This window comes from Fundulus heteroclitus, chromosome 13 (genome assembly GCF_011125445.2).
Source record: "Fundulus heteroclitus isolate FHET01 chromosome 13, MU-UCD_Fhet_4.1, whole genome shotgun sequence".
Taxonomy (NCBI): Eukaryota; Metazoa; Chordata; class Actinopteri; order Cyprinodontiformes; family Fundulidae; genus Fundulus; species Fundulus heteroclitus.
The window spans coordinates 40,592,786-40,610,835 of NC_046373.1; the positions used below are offsets into that span (position 1 = coordinate 40,592,786).

At 42.6% G+C, this 18,050-nt stretch overlaps 1 protein-coding gene across 3 annotated transcripts in view; it reads right to left on the reverse strand.

Annotated features, from left to right (window-relative positions):
- The window catches only part of LOC105920091 (POU domain, class 2, transcription factor 1), an 88,095-nt gene that overhangs the window by 17,685 nt on the left and 52,360 nt on the right, over positions 1-18,050 (reverse strand). Inside the window, exons 1-7 of one of the 3 annotated variants that reach the window (XM_036145792.1) lie at positions 11,082-11,163; positions 8,929-8,994; positions 4,568-4,596; positions 2,971-3,036; positions 2,069-2,227; positions 518-766; positions 311-425 (exon numbers count right to left, since the gene is read on the reverse strand). In XM_036145792.1, the coding sequence (XP_036001685.1) occupies positions 311-425; positions 518-766; positions 2,069-2,227; positions 2,971-3,036; positions 4,568-4,596; positions 8,929-8,994; positions 11,082-11,148 (751 nt within the window). In that variant the 5' untranslated portion in view covers positions 11,149-11,163. Of the gene's footprint in view, positions 1-310; positions 426-517; positions 767-2,068; positions 2,228-2,970; positions 3,037-4,567; positions 4,597-8,928; positions 8,995-11,081; positions 11,164-18,050 lie in introns of those variants that run through there. The other 2 variants (XM_036145791.1, XM_036145790.1) reach the window with 2 other exon arrangements.

An 18,050-nucleotide genomic window follows, 5' to 3' on the forward strand; every position in this document is an offset into this window, starting at 1 on the left:
CGTATTTACTATGTTTTTAAATATAATGTAAGAAGTCTGGTTATTGAAAAATGAATACATTGTGTTGTACCCAGCATTCTCTGTTATAAGATCGCAACCTGTCTGTATTAATTTTACCCTAATAAAAATAAAACGTTTCCATCTCTGTCAGCCAAATCTTTGCAGTAGACTAAATCTTTCTTGAAATACAGTTGGGAGGCCAATCAAAGTCAGTCCAGGGGCCACAAATGGCCCCCGGGCCTGCATATCTAATATATGCAGGGCACCAACCCTCGCGGACCGGAGTCTCAGATGAAGCGTATCTCCTCACCCTGCTGTTGCTGCTGTGTCTGTGCAGGCTGAGACAAGAGGAACTGGGCCGGGGACTGGAGCGGGTGACCCGGCATCAGAACCAGCTGCTGGAGCTGCAGCAGCTGCTGGATGTCCTGCAGCACAAACAAGTTTCAGCTGAGGCGACAGAGGATGTGGCGGCGGGGGGGGGGGGGGGGGGGGGGGGGGGGGGTAAAGCTGCTGGTACCTGCGCTGTGAGCTGGATGGGCTGCGACAGGGCCAGCTGTGGCGGCGCAGCCTGGACTGGTTGCTCTTGCTTGTTTGGCTGTTGCTGCTGTTGCTGTTGCTGCTGCTGCTGCTGCTGATTGGCTTGTTGCTGCGCGGCGGCGTGGGCGGCAGCGTGAGCGGCGTTCGACTGCTGCACGGCCGCCGCCAGGAGCTGAGCCTGAGCCTGCTGGAGGAGCAGCTGCTGCTGGGCCGGCAGGAGAGCTGCAAGCTGGGAAGGAGAAAAAAACAACGTTTGTGGATCTTCACACTTTTTTTTTAGATAGATAGATAGATAGATAGATAGACACATAGATAGATAGATAGATAGACACATAGATAGATAGATAGATAGATAGACACATAGATAGATAGACACATAGACACATAGATAGATAGATAGATAGATAGATAGATAGATAGATAGATAGATAGATAGATAGATAGATAGATAGATAGATAGATACATAGACACATAGATAGATAGATAGATAGATAGATAGATAGATAGATAGATAGATAGATAGATAGATAGATACATACATAGACACATAGATAGATAGATAGATAGATATATATATAGATAGATACATAGACACATAGATAGATAGATTGATAGATAGATAGATAGATAGATAGATAGATAGATACATAGACACATAGATAGATAGATAGATAGATAGATAGATAGATAGATACATAGACACATAGATAGATAGATAGATAGATAGATAGATACATAGACACATAGATAGATAGATAGATACATAGACACATAGATAGATAGATAGACACATAGATAGATAGATAGACACATAGATAGATAGATAGATAGATAGATAGATATATTGATAGATAGATAGATAGATAGATAGATAGATAGATAGATAGATAGATACATAGACACATAGATAGATAGATAGATAGATAGATAGATAGATAGATAGATACATACATAGACACATAGATAGATAGATAGATAGATATATAGATAGATACATAGACACATAGATAGATAGATTGATAGATAGATAGATAGATAGATACATAGACACATAGATAGATAGATAGATAGATAGATACATAGACACATAGATAGATAGATAGATACATAGACACATAGATAGATAGATAGACACATAGATAGATAGATAGATAGACACATAGATAGATAGATAGATAGATAGATATATTGATAGATAGATAGATAGATAGATAAATAGATAGATAGATAGATAGATAGATAGATAGATAGATAGATAGATACATAGACACATAGATAGATAGATAGATAGATAGATATCTTTATTGTCATCTTGTATGCACAAAGTGCGTACAGAACGAGATTTTGTTTGCATACAGCTTGAAAAGAATCACTCTAGAAATCACACCTTTAACAATCCAAAGTGAAAAATTACACAGCTGTACTGTAAAGAAATAGTAAAAAGAATATAACACATGCTTGCTCTAAACCGTTTTGTAGCTATTTATGCTCAGAGACTCATGATTTCTAAGTGAAACTGTGTTTTCTCACCCCGGCGAGCTGACTGCCGGCGAGCATCAGCTGTGCGTGGTGATGTTGAGCCTGCTGCTGCTGCTGCTGCTGCTGCTGCTGCTGCTGCTGCTGCTGCTGCTGCTGGGAGGGAGGAGCAGCACCGCTGTGTGTTATCTCTGAGCTTTCATCGCTCTTTACCTGAAAGAAGAGGAAAAAACCCGCCTTCAGAAAGAGTCCAGATCAGCTCTGCTGAGGCTTTTCTCAGCTCACAGTGACAGGCAATCCTGCAGGAGTTCGACTCCTGGAGGGAAAATCTAAATATCTCCCGTTGCATCCTTCAACACACACCACCACAACCTTTAAGAACATCTATTTAAATGGAAAAATTAAAATAACAAGACTACTGCATTATAAGTGTAGCCATTTTTTTACACGATTATTTATATCTGTTTGTTTTGTTTCCATGCTATTAGTATAAAAAGGTGTTTATCAGATATTTAGAAAGCTGACAAACATTCATAAATCTGAGGAGCTGCTATAACTCAGTCATCAGAGGTAAGATGAGTTTTTTTTGTTGAAGTTATTTTACAGGTTGAAGCATCTGTTGAGTCGATATCTCTTCAAGCTGCCGACCTCTGACCTTCTGCCGTTGCTACCTCCTAGCATTAAGACTCGACTTTACCTTATTTGCATCTTTTATGCATCTAATCATGCAATGCAGGGCATTTGCACTTACTTTAACCCTGATTATTATCCTCCAGAAATGTTTCAAAAACAGAAGTCATCAGCTAATTAAAGACATTATTAACAGAATTAAAAAGGTGTCTTTTAAAAATGAGTAAAAGTGACAGAAGTTATTTTATCTGGGTGATGTTTGAAGGACTTTTTATCTTTAAAGGGAGCGAACACAGAAGCCGCCGGCATGTAGGAACCGAGCTCACCTTGCTGCCTGCTGCTGCTGTGGGAGAAAGGCTGTAAGGGCTGCTTTTCATCGTCTGGACCTGCAGCTGGAAATAAAACACAAAGATTTATAAGATTTAGGTGAAACTTCCTCCTCTGCATGGACAGGAAACTAAATTTAAAATTCAACAAGGCTTTCCTGGGAAAGCTTTCAATGGTTTCCAAAGCATCAAATCCAATAAACACTTTTCAAAGAAAACTTCTTAACTTTGGGAACTTAAGCATCAAACTGTTCTAATATCTTGGTGAATGCTCCTATAAAATGATGAAAATACAGACATATTTTAATGATTTAGAGTTTATTTAATACAGCCAATAATGTAAGTCTTTTTATTTAAAAATAAATATGCCAAATACTGTATTTCTGAAATGGCTGGACTATATATGAAACCTGAAAAAACAGACTGGATGGACGATGGTTGGATGGATGATGGATGGATGGATGGATAGATAAAATGATGGATGGATGTTGCATTGATGGATGGATGAATGGATGGATAGATGGATGAATTATAGACGGATGGACAGATGAATGATAGATGGATGAATGGATAGACGGATGGATGAATGGATGGACGATGGTTGGATGAATGGTTAGATGGATGATGGATGGATGGAAGTATTGATGATGGATGGATGTCTTCCATGGATAGATGGATGATGGATGAATGGATGAATGAATGGATGAATGGATGGATAATGCATGGATGGATGGATGGACAGATGGATGAATGGATGAATGAATGGATGGATGGATGGATAATGCATGGATGGATGGATGAATGGATGGACGGATGAATGATAAATAAATGGATGGATGGATGAATGGATGGATGGATGAATGGATAGATGGGTGGGTGGATGGATGGATGAATGAATGGATGAATGGATGGATAATGCATGGATGGATGGATGGAAAGATGGATGATGGATGAATGGATGAATGAATTGATGGATGGATGGATGGATAATGCATGGATGGATGGATGAATGATAGATGGATGAATGGATAAATAAATGGATGGATGGATGAATGGATGGATGGATGAATGGATAAATAAATGGATGGATGGAGGAATGGATAGATGGGTGGGTGGATGGATGGATGAATGAATGAATGGATGGATGGATGGATAATGCATGGATGGATGAATGATAGTTGGATGAATGGATAAATAAATGGATGGATGGATGAATGGATGGACGGATGAATGGATAAATAAATTGATGGATGGATGGATGAATGGATAGATGGGTGGGTGGATGGATGGATGAATGGATGGATGGTTAGATGGATAGACGGATGGATGGATGATGGATGGATGAATGGATGGATGATGGATGGATGAATGGATGGATGAATGGATGGATGGTTAGATGGATGGTTGGATGGATGAATGGATGATAGACAGATGGATAGACGGATGGATGAATGGATGGATAGACGGATGGATGGTTGGATGATAGACGGATGGATGGATGAATGAATGGATGGATGGATGGATGGATCAATGGATGGATGAATGGATGAATGGATCATTAGTTGTTTTCTAGATCAGGAAGACTTTAAAAACCAACCTGGTCATCAGGGCTGTTCCTGTCAGAGTCTGAAAAACACAAAATCGGACGATTCAGCGGTTAAATATTGCTGACCTGGTGTGATCAGGGTAAGAAACTGACTCCTGTAATTAGTTTAAACGCTGGAGAGAGAAGAGGCAGGGCTGCTTCTTCATTTATTCAAGGGGACAGGCTCTTCAGAACAAAAACTGGTTCAACGCATCTCCATTTGGTCCAGAAGAGACTTGTTGCTGTTTTACGTCGTTTCTGAGTCTGTTGGGTGTAGACGGCCAACATTTATTTCACTATAAATGGTACGGAGAGCTGTGGGTGTGATGTCTTCTGCCATCATATGGTGGGGGGGGGGGGGGGGTAGCAGCATCAGAACCAGTGACTTTAAAACCCAAAACAAGCTGATAAAGAGGATGGTTCTGTTCTGGGCATTCCTCTAGAACCTCTGGGGAGGGTTGTGCAAAGTCGAGTCAAGTTTATTTGTATAGAACATTTCAGCAGCAAGTGCTTTACATCATAAAACATCATAAACACATGGAAACAGTCTCTGGTTGTGAGACCAGTAACAAACATTAAATTATCTCAGGTAAAAACATCAATAAACATCAATATGTTGGTCAGTGTTCCTGTTATTATGGCTGAAAGCAGCTCTAAACAGGTGGGTTTCAGTTTTAATTCAAAGGAACTCAGAGTTTCAGCTGATTCACAGTTTTCATCAGTGGAGCATAGGAACTAAATGCTGCTTCTCCATGTCTGGTTCTGGTTCTGGTTCTGGTTCTGGTTCTGCAGAGCAGGCTGGAGCCAGAAGACCTGAGTGGTCTGGAGGGTTGATGCCCTGATAACAAGTCTGTGATGGATTTAGGTGCTAATTCAGGGATTTATAGACTAACAGAAGGATTTTAAAGTCTATTCTCTGAGATCCAGGGAGCCATGGAAGGACTTCAGAACCGGGTCCATGTTCTCTACGTTCTTAGTCTTAGTGGAAGGACTTCAGAACCGGGTCCATGTTCTCTACGTTCTTAGTCTTAGTGGAAGGACTTCAGAACTGGGTCCATGTTCTCTACGTTCTTAGTCTTAGTGGAAGGACTTCAGAACCGGGTCCATATTCTCTACGTTCTTAATCTTAGTGGAAGGACTTCAGAACCGGGTCCATGTTCTCTACGTTCTTAGTCTTAGTGGAAGGACTTCAGAACCGGGTCCATGTTCTCTACGTTCTTAGTCTTAGTGGAAGGACTTCAGAACCGGGTCCATGTTCTCTACGTTCTTAATCTTAGTGGAAGGACTTCAGAACCGGGTCCATGTTCTCTACGTTCTTAGTCTTAGTGGAAGGACTTCAGAACCGGGTCCATGTTCTCTACTTTCTTAGTCTTAGTGGAAGGACTTCAGAACCGGGTCCATGTTCTCTACGTTCTTAGTCTTAGTGAGGACTTCAGAACCGGGTCCATGTTCTCTACGTTCTTAGTCTTAGTGAGGACTTCAGAACCGGGTCCATGTTCTCTACGTTCTTAGTCTTAGTGAGGACTTCAGAACCGGGTCCATGTTCTCTACGTTCTTAGTCTTAGTGAGGACTTCAGAACCGGGTCCATGTTCTCTACGTTCTTAGTCTTAGTGAGGACTTCAGAACCGGGTCCATGTTCTCTACTTTCTTAGTCTTAGTGAGGACTTCAGAACCGGGTCCATATTCTCTACGTTCTTAGTCTTAGTGGAAGGACATCAGAACCGGGTCCATGTTCTCTACTTTCTTAGTCTTAGTGAGGACTTTAGAACCGGGTCCATGTTCTCTACTTTCTTAGTCTTAGTGGAAGGACTTCAGAACCGGGTCCATGTTCTCTACTTTCTTAGTCTTAGTGGAAGGACTTCAGAACCGGGTCCATGTTCTCTACTTTCTTAGTCTTAGTGAGGACTTCAGAACCGGGTCCATGTTCTCTATGTTCTTAGTCTCAGTGAGGACTTCAGAACCGGGTCCATGTTCTCTACGTTCTTAGTCTTAGTGAGGACTTCAGAACCGGGTCCATGTTCTCTACTTTCTTAGTCTTAGTGGAAGGACTTCAGAACCGGGTCCATGTTCTCTACTTTCTTAGTCTTAGTGGAAGGACTTCAGAACCGGGTCCATGTTCTCTACTTTCTTAGTCTTAGTGAGGACTTCAGAACCGGGTCCATGTTCTCTACGTTCTAAGTCTTAGTGAGGACTTTAGAACCGGGTCCATGTTCTCTACGTTCTTAGTCTTAGTGAGGACTTCAGAACCGGGTCCATGTTCTCTACGTTCTTAGTCTTAGTGAGGACTTCAGAACCGGGTCCATGTTCTCTACGTTCTTAGTCTTAGTGAGGACTTCAGAACCGGGTCCATGTTCTCTACGTTCTTAGTCTTAGTGGAAGGACTTCAGAACCGGGTCCATGTTCTCTACGTTCTTAGTCTTAGTGGAAGGACTTCAGAACCGGGTCCATGTTCTCTACGTTCTTAGTCTCAGTGAGGACTTCAGAACCGGGTCCATGTTCTCTACGTTCTTAGTCTTAGTGGAAGGACTTCAGAACCGGGTCCATGTTCTCTACTTTCTTAGTCTTAGTGAGGACTTCAGAACCGGGTCCATGTTCTCTACGTTCTAAGTCTTAGTGAGGACTTTAGAACCGGGTCCATGTTCTCTACGTTCTTAGTCTTAGTGAGGACTTCAGAACCGGGTCCATGTTCTCTACGTTCTTAGTCTTAGTGAGGACTTCAGAACCGGGTCCATGTTCTCTACGTTCTTAGTCTTAGTGAGGACTTCAGAACCGGGTCCATGTTCTCTACGTTCTTAGTCTTAGTGGAAGGACTTCAGAACCGGGTCCATGTTCTCTACGTTCTTAGTCTTAGTGGAAGGACTTCAGAACCGGGTCCATGTTCTCTACGTTCTTAGTCTCAGTGAGGACTTCAGAACCGGGTCCATGTTCTCTACGTTCTTAGTCTCAGTGAGGACACGGGCAGCGGGTTCTGGATCAGCTGCAGCGTTCTGATTGATTTATTTTAGGCAGACCTGTGAAAACACTGTTACAGTAATCAATGTGACTAAAGATAAACGCATTGATTAGTTTCTCTAGATCTTGTTGGAACATCAGTCCTTTACTCCTGGAAATGTTCTCCAGATGGTAGAACGCTGACTTAGTGACAATCTTTGAAGGTTCAGGTCTGAGTCCATCACTACAGCCAGATTTCAGGCCTGATCTCTAGTTTATTGATGTAATAACTGAAGCTGGTTTGTTCCTCTTTAGGTCCAAAGAAAATAACTTCAGTTAACTTTCTGTTCAGATGGAGAAAGTTTGGCACATCCATGCACTGATTTGTTCTAAGCATCCGTTCAGGTCATGGATGGATCAGAGTCACCTGGTGACATCATGATGTAGAGCTGAGTATCATCTGCATAGTTATGGTGACTAATCTTGTTTCTGGTTATAACCTCAGCCAGTGGGAGTTTATAGATAATAAATAGAAGGGTTCCCAGGATTGAACCTTGGGGAACCCCACATGTGACTTTTCTCCATTCTGATGAGAAGTTACCTGTTGATACAAAGACGTCCCTGTTCTTTAGGGAGGATTTTAGCCAATTGAGTTCTGTACCAGAGAGTCCAACCAGCTCTCCAGTCTCTTTAATAATATTTCATGGTCAACGGGGTAAAATGCTGCGCTGAGGTCCAACAGAACCAGCACTGTGGTTCTTCCACAGTCTGTATTTATGTGCAAAGAAGGATTCCTCATAAAATAAAGAACATGATGGATCACCCTGAGCATCAGGGGATCCTTCCTGCCTGCAGCCATCAGCACCTACAACAACATTTTATTTAAATCCGACTGGTAATTATTAAAGTACATTTGAATTTAACGGCCTTTAAGAAAACAAGAAACCTCTGACTGTAAGTGAAATGGGTGGAACCAGCAGTTCTTACAGCTGATATCTTGTGTGCAGCTAAATTTTAATTATAATCCAGGGTGCACCCAGTGACACTTTCTACTGTGAATAGGAAAATTACTTGAATGTTAATAATCCAGATACTTTCTTTCCTGTTCAGGTTTTAATCACAGCTCATTTCATCCCACGATGTCTAAACCAACACCTAATATTTGCTCATAATGCAGACAAAACCATTTATTTATGTTTGCACAATTACAGCCATGCTGTTTTTTTTTTTACCCACAAGCAGTAATTTGCTCAGCTGCTCCCTGATTTTACTTTATTCTTCATATCTGCTTCTACATAATTCATTCCATGTGGGATCTCAGTCGGTGGCCCTTCTTCCAACCAGTGAGAAAATAACTTTTAAGTTGAGGAAACCATAAGGTTTTAGTTCCTGAAATGCCATCAGAGGCGTGCTGCATGTCATGAAACGGTTAGTTTTGTACCTGAACTGTCACCTGGATATTCAGCTCCAGGCTTCTCCTCCCCCGGTGCTTTGGACATCCTGATATCTGCAGGAAACACACGAGTAAGAGGCATGAAGAACACGCACACGTTCATCTGGAAATGTAACATTAGTAAAAAGAAAATAAAAAATGTGAAAATAATAAAACAAGAGCAAACATTTTTGTTTTTTTTATTTTGACCTTAAGTAGCACCTGAATACACTGGAGGGATTCTCTTTATAATTTCCCATTAAGTTTTTAGTTTTTTATGAATACAAAAACATTTTGCTCCTGTTTAAGCATTATTAATATATGTATTTAAGTTAATAAGGACTTTTTATTGTAGAAAATTTAAACTAGTAACTTATCACTGCAAAAAGGGAACTAAAAGTAAGTAAAGTTTTCTTGAAATTAGTATATTTTCCCTGATTTGAACTGCCAAATAACACTATTTGCCAATGGAATGAATATTTTTATCCCTAAAATGAGATAATTACATATTCTGCACTTGAAATAAGACGATGGAGATGAATTGTTCTGATTTTAAGTGCAAAAATCTTATTCCATTGGCAAATACTCTTATTCACCTGCTCAAATCAAGGAAAAATACAAAAAAATTTCAAGAAAATGTTACTTATTTTGAGTTCCCCTTTTACAGTGATATTTTATTAAAAAGATTTTTAAGAAACATTCTTGATTTTCTTTCTGCACATTTTTCTCCTCGGTGGTTACAAACAAGCACAGATCTAAGCTTTTTCCTAAAGAGCCTGAACACGTGTGTATTTTCCTCAAATGATTGTCAGGTTTAACTCAAATCAGTGACTTCAGTTGGCACTTCAAGCCACCCAGCTGCGGCAAATCTTTTCCAGAAATAACTGTGTGGAAATGTGCAGAAGCTGCTGCATGGAAACGGGAGCGTTTTCCTGCCAGGAAACTTTTGTAAAAAAAAAAAGTTTAAAAAAAGCTCTCTTGTCTTTCTGTTTGTGGTCACATCTGGGATTGCAGCAGTAATTGGACCTGGAAGAACCGCAGAAAGTGCTTAGCTGAGCACCAGACATTAGTCAGTACCGCCATCTGAGATAAAGACACGTCTTCGCTCTAAACCAACCATTTTTTTTAAATTTTAGGCTGAAAACCACCTGCAATAGAAATCTAATCTATTGTCTGAGATTAACTAAACCAGAAATTATGTATGATTAAAACCATTTGAAGGAGCTTAGATGTTAGAACTGACAGCAAAGAAAAACAAATATCACAGCTCTCCTTCCACTTTGTTTAGATAAATGGGAGAGACAACACTGCCATCTTCATTTTCCAATTAAAATAATGTTTTTTAACGTTATAAGAAAGATGGAAGATTAAGTTGATCAGCAGAGCACAGACCACAAACATGGGGAGAAATAGACATTTAGGGATGAGCAAGAGAGAGGAAGGTGAATGACAGGTGAAATTATTTAAATAATTCTCTTTTTAAAATAGTTTTAATTGAAATTCTAAATGAAATATAAATAAACTTTAACCTCAACTTTTAGCAGTACATTTACTTTTTTTAATGAATCTGTTTGGTCTGAAGAGCTGTGGGGTTTTAGAGTCTGCAGTTACATAATCCTACCAGCAGGTGGCAGCGCTCGCTTTCTATTGACCGGCTTGGTTTCGTGTTTCCGGCGAACAAACGGAACCAATCTGGTTCAAGGTCCAGGGCTGTAAAACTTCTCAATATGATCAATGAACACAGTCTGGTAGAACGCAATGGTGTAGCCGTTTAACTTAATTTATTTTTGTATTATTTTATTATTTGTTTTTGTTCACTATTCTTCTCTTTTTGTCCTCTGTTTTGTTTTTTGTTCTACCTTACTGCACCTATGCCTCTAAGTATTTTGTGTGTGGATAATTCATATGTACAAATGCCTTTTTTGGCCTGTGCTAAATTGTACATCTATAACCACTACCTCTGCGCCTCATTGCTTTAGCAGAGCATAATATTGTACATTTTACGTTTATACAGCCATAACCAGTGCCATGCTTGGATTTAAACATAAACCAGCTAATTTTTCCAGATTTGCTCTCTGCACACAAACAGAAAAATCCTCTAAAATCTGCCTTTCCCATCTATTTAATCTGCCCCTAACCCCTTCAAACTCGTAAAACCCTACCCCGTCCATCCATCCATCCTGACCCTGAATCCCAAACATCCCAGAGGTCCATCCGGCACAGATCCATGATCACGTCGGGTTTTCCTGAAATTACTCCGCCGTCTTTAAACCTGACTTCATCTTCAGTTCACGATCCTCCAACCTGCCATCTTTCAGCAGTCCTTCAATCTAAAACAACAGGCCCGCCCAGTGAGGGAGGGGGGGCAGATGATGCATCCGTCCCGCTGCATGGAGACGGCCGGCGGGGCTCTGTGTTGTGGTGGAAGGAGCAGGATGGCTGGAGGGGCCCTAAACTCAGCCCCCTTCCCCTTCACCCGACCCTCTCCCTCCTTCCTGCCCACCCACCCCGCCTCGGTCACGCCTGTCAGGGGCCGGTGACAGACGGCGCGTGGGTTCGCGTGTGTGTGGACTGGCAGGGGGGTGGTTCGGCGTGTGGATGTCAAAGGTCAGGCACATGGTCTCTGCCACCTCCAGCTTCATACACACAAGCTGCCTCCCTTTTCCACCTGCCCCCCCCCTCCTCTTCCTCCTCCTCCTCCTCCTCCCCCCGTCATGTAACATTCAGCGCGAGCAAACAGAAAAAAACTGCTGCAGAGGAAAACCCAAGAAAAAAAAAAAAACATGCATCTAAATTAAATTAATGTTGAGGATGAAATAACGATTTTAAATCTTTTAAGTTCAATTTTCAGAAGAGTTAGAAGACAAACAAACAAATTTTTTGAAAAAAAAATCAAAATCCAAGAAACAGTTGTATGAATTCAGATGAATCATGTTTTGGAAAAATAACTCATCCAATCTGCAAATAAATTCATGTTTTCACGAATCAAATGAAAAACTGAACAGGTTCTGGTCTGTTTCTAACGTTTCTAAATTGAAATTAAAAAATGTTAAACAGTTGATCTCTGAGAAAGTAGCAACAAAAATCTTGAAATTGTGTTTTAATGAAAATGAACTAGTCTGAAACACAATATTGAAAACAGCAAACTGCAAACAATTTAATACAATTATACCATTTGTTAAAACCTGTCTGAAATTTGGAGAACACGTTAAAGTTTTACATTTTATTAATTAAACTGTGTTTTAATTAAAGGTCTGCAGAGCACCTATATGTCTCTGTTTTCATGCTTTTATTCCACACCAGATGCAGGATTTGCGTTATTCTTCTGATTTTTAATGACAATCAAGCAGCAAAGTGCGCAGGAAACATTTGTTCAGGTTTCTTTTGATTTTATGTCAGATGTGAATCATCTGCACAGACACTGAAAAAACGGCTTTAATTGGACCAAATTCTATTATTTTCCTTTAGTAATAATGAGTTTAGATCATACTGAAGGCTGCTGATGTGCAGGACACGATCTGCGTTGTGCTCCTGAAGAGTTTGGATTTTGTAGAATTGCTGACCCTTTAAACCTAAAACAAATGCATGGCTTTTAAATTTCTAAATTTATTCTAATAACTACATTGAATTGATCTGATTATGCTCTAAAACAGCAGAGTTTTGCATTTTATAAAATGCCAGGCTAGAACTCGATGTGAGGGGCACCGCTGGCCTGGTTCCCTGCAGGAAGCAACAATCGCTGGAGTTCATTTAAACGTATTAAACGGTGAAAATGACGAAAAGTCTGCAGGTGAAACGCTGAAGCAGCAGGTAGGCCGTCAGATTTCACTGAGCTGGGATCCAGATTAACACTTTTTTTCTCCTGCATTAACCAAACATTTGAACCAGACCTGTTCCGTCTTCTTTCTGGTGGATTTCTCTGTAATATTTCACACTTTTTCAGCTATTTGCCTTAATTCATGTAATCACAGCTGCCTTCCCATCAGCCCCCACTTCTTAATGGGAACAAATGCCGACAGATTATCCTTTGCGTGACGTTAGAAAGCATTTATTGGGCTCTATTTGCACAAAAGGTGACGTTTCCTGCATGCTCGTCATCCACAAACGTTACTGAAGCAAACTGTTATTGCACTGGATCAACCAGAAGGTTGCCGGTTTGAGTCCAGGTCGCCTTCACCACATTTTGAAGTGTCTTTGGGCAAAGCCCTGGATGCTTAATTGTGTCCGTTTAAATGTGTGTAAAACGCTGCTGGGCTGTAAAACTGTTACAGGTTTGCAATTTTTTTTTACGTAAATCCAACTAATAGAAATTTTGGTGGAAATCAAATAAAAGAAACATATTTAATTTCTTTAAAGAAATCTAATTCGACATAAAAGACAAAAAATTGTAATTTACTTGCAAACATTGAATTTGAATTAAACTTTTAGAATAATAATATAAAAAAATACATGTTTGCACTGAAACCTGATTTAGCCGCACGGATTTAAATTCTAGATTTTCTGGAGACGTTTTGTGTTTTATTTCCAGTAATTTGCGTCTCTAAGAGCCTCTGGTTTTGTTTTTTTTTTGTCTCGGGCCTTCGGTGCGTCTCACTTTGACAGATTAGCTTTGATCTGGCCGTCAGGCGTTGAGGTAAACCGAATTATTTCTGCCTCTGAGAAACATTTACGGCCACAGTTAGCGTCTCTCTCCACCGCTGGAGTTGGGATTTTTTCGCCCCACTTTTCAAACGTTCCCTCCCGCAGCCCTCGTCCTCCCCCTGCAGCAGTGGTCAGCGGCGGCGGCGGTGGCGGTGGACGGCGTTAACGCAGGACACATGGACCCGTTGCCAGGCAACAGCGGTGCAGGATCAGTGTGTGCGTGGACGGGGCTTCTGCTCTGACGTTGTGTGTGCACCTGTGAGAGTGTTAATCATTAAGAATAAGCATGTTTCTCTGCCTGCAGGAGCCCCACTGAAGCAAAAGTCCTGCATGCTAATATCTGCTAGCTAGCTCTCACCTGAGCACAAGGTTTTTTATTTTTTTTTAAATAAATGTTTTATTTTCAGATGACGTTCACAGGCGGAACGGACGCAAAGCATCTCCTCTTACTAAATCCATCCATTGATCCCTGCTGGGGATCTCCAGCTGCACTCTGGACAGGACGCCTGTCTGTTGCAGCTCTTACTACATAAATAAGTAAAAATGAATTAATAACATGATGTTAGCGTTAACAGATCCTCAAGAATGGTTTAAATAAAAATTAGACTGTCGTCTTTTTAAGGCCTGATGTTGAAGAGAACCAGAACAGGTTAATGATGTCAGTCAGAGGCCAGAATCGTCCAGTTTTCCTTTAACCGGGTAAAACAATGAGAGATCGCATTTTTATTCCAGTTCATTAAATGCATCAAAGCTAAGAACTCGTAACCGTTTCCAAACTACAAACACAACAACCAGCAGGATGCCCTTTAATACACTTTTTTTTTTTTTAAATCAGCACATGCTTTGATGTTTAGGTGGACATAATCTTACAATTCCTTCACTTTCCGTTGGATTTATCCATCAAAGAACTCAAACTGTACTAAAAACAGAACAGGCAGGTCAGACCTGGTGATCAGGGAGCCTGATTGGTGCGTTTCCGGCTCAGATCAGCATTATAAGGTACTTTTTTCACACCTAAATATCGACTCTCTCCTCCTCCCCGGTTTGCATCTGCGGGTTTAGCTGCAGACGGAAGGAGCCGCCTGGCAGGGAGGCGGGCGGAGAGTAAACTCCTGTTTGGATGCCGATTTGCGGAGGAGTTTATTTGACTTTATGCACGACTGGAAAAGAACCGAATGCGCGACGTCCTGTGCACACGCGCACCTTTAACGTGCGCGCTCACGTGCGCGCGGGGGGCGAGCGCTTTCTGAATATGTCTCCAGAGTGTTTATTATATCCGATACAGTACCTCTTTCTCGCACCACATATTTCTGTGCCGATCGATTCCTCTGACTCCCGACAAGACAATAATCGCACCTCCCTCCCGCTCTCCCTCTCTCCACCATTATTACTCCCCTCCCCGAGGAGCACAACGCAGGGATGGAGGGATAAAAACACAGAAATAAAAAAGGAGGGAGGACAAGAGGAAGAAGGAAATGGCCCGCGTGGGGTGCTTCCTTCACCCCACCATCTGAAGGTGCAAAGATGGAGGCTGGGAAAGAGTGGAGACGCTGAAGTGGAAGGCGGAAATGAAAGGGTGTAAACTTTGGAGAATCATGGCGGACACAAAGAGACCCAACAGAAGTGTTTGAGAAGGTGGAAAACAGCAGGAGAAAAAAAGGTGGAAAACTGGCAAAGGGACGATGGAGGCAGGACGGCGGTGTGAAAAACAAAAGAAAAATAATAAAGAGGCAGCAAACAATATCTGGGGAGCAAAATGTCTGCTAGAAGGAAATTTTAAGGGAAATTTTGGGGGGAAAAAAAAGAGCTAATAAATAAAAACCGGACAAATACAAAGAATGAAAAGGGTAAAATCGGCGCGTGTGGATCAGAGGGAGCAGCAGCGTGACGCAGCGTCCTCGCAGGAAATAGCAGAAGGACAAGATGGTGACAATTGGACTAACAAAGACACACAGCCTCGCCTGAATGGTCTGTGTGTGAGCGATTGGATGAGGAGGGAGGGGGCTGATTGTGTGCAACAGAGTAAATGACAAAAAAAAAGAACGGGTGGGTTGGACGGAGGGATGACCGAAGAAATGAGGCGGAGGTCTGGGGGAAAGGAGCGGAGGAAAAGAAAAAGGCCGCAATCAGAATCAGGAATAAATCAAATAATAAAATCTCACTCCCAAAGATGATGAATAAATGTTTAGCATGAAAAACATACAAATAAAAACAAAAATATTGGAGCAAACACAAAGAGTCTGGAGGAACTGGTGTTAATTTTTAGACTGAATCCCAGCAGCCAGACCCTGAAAGCAGATCTCATGAGTCCCCCGATCCTCCAGAAAAAAGAGAAGAAGATCACATTATTTTGCTGCCTGGGCTTATGAGGCTGCCATGTGAGCGCGGGGATATTTATGTTCTAACTATTTGGATGGAGGCAGAAACATCCCAGCGGTGTGAGGACGGAGGAAGCCGCTCCTTCACGCAGCGGGCCGGGCTCCACAGGTGCAAGCGGACTTATTAATGAACGGATAAACGAGGTGTGTTGGGCCTGTCGTCCTCTCTTTGGGCGCCCGGTGATCTATAGAGCGCGCTGCGAGCCAATGGACGGCCGGGTTTACGGCTTTATCGATTGGACCCGACTTAAATTGGCTCCCAATTAACCAGAGCCCTTATTTGACCTCTCTACCCCTTCCTGTCCTCTCCTCTCCCGTCGACCTGAGCTCCTCTCCATCCACACATCCATCTCTCTCTCTCTCAGTGTAATACCTCCACTCCCTTCCCCCCCTCATCGGCGGCCATCACCCCATCCTCTGTTAGGACCCCCCCCCCCTCCCGTCCCCATCTATTTAAACCTGGCTCTTTCATCATACAGAGCTGCTGTTTCCTCTCCCTGTCCTTTTCCCCACCTCTCCCCCAGAAGTGATCTTTGCTCCGCGTCTCTCCCACACTTTCTCCCAGCCAGCCAGTCAGTCAGTCCGTCAATCTCTCCTTAAATAACAACGATGAATTATTAAGCGCGTTTATTCAAACAGCATTAATTATAAAATACGAGCAGCTCAGAGTGGATGGAGGAGCTGAAGTAGAGAGAGAGAGGAGAGAGAGAGTTTTGGAGGAAAGGTGGAGGTGGTTTGTGGTTAGGGTTGAAAATTGTGGGGGGGGATGGGGGGGGAGGTGAAAGAGGGGGTTAGGAAATTGGTGTGGCTAGCGGAACAGCTCCTCTCCTCTCCCTCCCTCCCCCCCGTCCTTCCCTTCCCCGCTCTGCTTTGTATTCTGTGGAGATGACAGGGGGAAAGCTTTATTGCTCTGAGTTTGTATCGATCGGGGCCCCGCAGAGGGGGTAGCCAGAGCCGCGCACACTAGAGGCCCTTTCGCAAAGGCCGCCGATTGCTGCCTGCAGCCCCAACCCCCCCCCCCCGCTCCCTCCCTTTTTTTTTTTTTTTCTTGGAAAATTGCTGCCTCCTCTTTCTGGTTTGGAGAGGTCAAGAGACAAAAGCACGGTGGCTTTTATTTACCCGCATGCAACGCCGGCTCAGAAAGCCTCAAACCCGGAGCTGAGAGTGCGGAGCAAAGCGTGATCTCAATCCAAAACACACGCTGAGGTAAGGGGGGGGGGGGTGCATCTGGCCAAAGTGCATGAATATGCTCACACGGAGGAGACACGCTAACCCCGGCCTGCAGCGCTGCCGTCCCGGCCGGAGACGCATCCCTAATCTGGGAGCGTGACCGTCCTCAGTTCCAGCAGCCGGGGATCAGGACGCTGCGGGCGGATTCCAAATTTAAGGATAAGATGGGATGGGGATGCAGGTTTCTGAAATCACCCCCAGGGGTGGAAGAACGGTGTGGAGCATGGGAGGGCAGGGATGAGGAGAGGCAAGTGGAGTGGTGTGATTTACCCCCCTGTGCTCTCCTCGCTGTGAAGCAAACCTCTCAGCATTTCACGGAGCAGAGGACCAGGAGAGGCTGCACCGCTCCTTTCTTTTACTCCTATAAACACAGTTTTAGGTGGAAGTCGGCCTGCGCTCCTGTGGGATTCTAACGCCACGATAACCCCGGAGTAATATTACGGCTGTTTCACAGCAAGGGTTGGAAATAAAAATGTTTACCCGCTCATATTTAGCAAAACAACAACAACAATTCAAACGGCGACTAAAAGAATATCGGTTAATGTTTATTATAGATTTAGATAACGTCTATAACATTAGGTTGTTCTTATTTTCATTTATTCACTCAAACAAAGATAAAATATTAACTATAATTCTAAGTTCAGCAGCGCGTCTGTTAGTTTCCCCTCCAGAGTTTTTTTTTGGTTGTCTGAACCACAGAAAGCAAGCAGGAGCCTCTCCTTTCAGCCTGCTGACTGGCAGTGCACAGCAACATGTGGGGGAGGGGCAATGTTGGACATCTCTGAGCCACACAGCTCATGCTTGCTCCAGCATCTCCTGACAAAGACTTTAAACTGTCGGATCAAGATGTTGGAAACGTTTTGCTGCTTTTACATTTTCAGG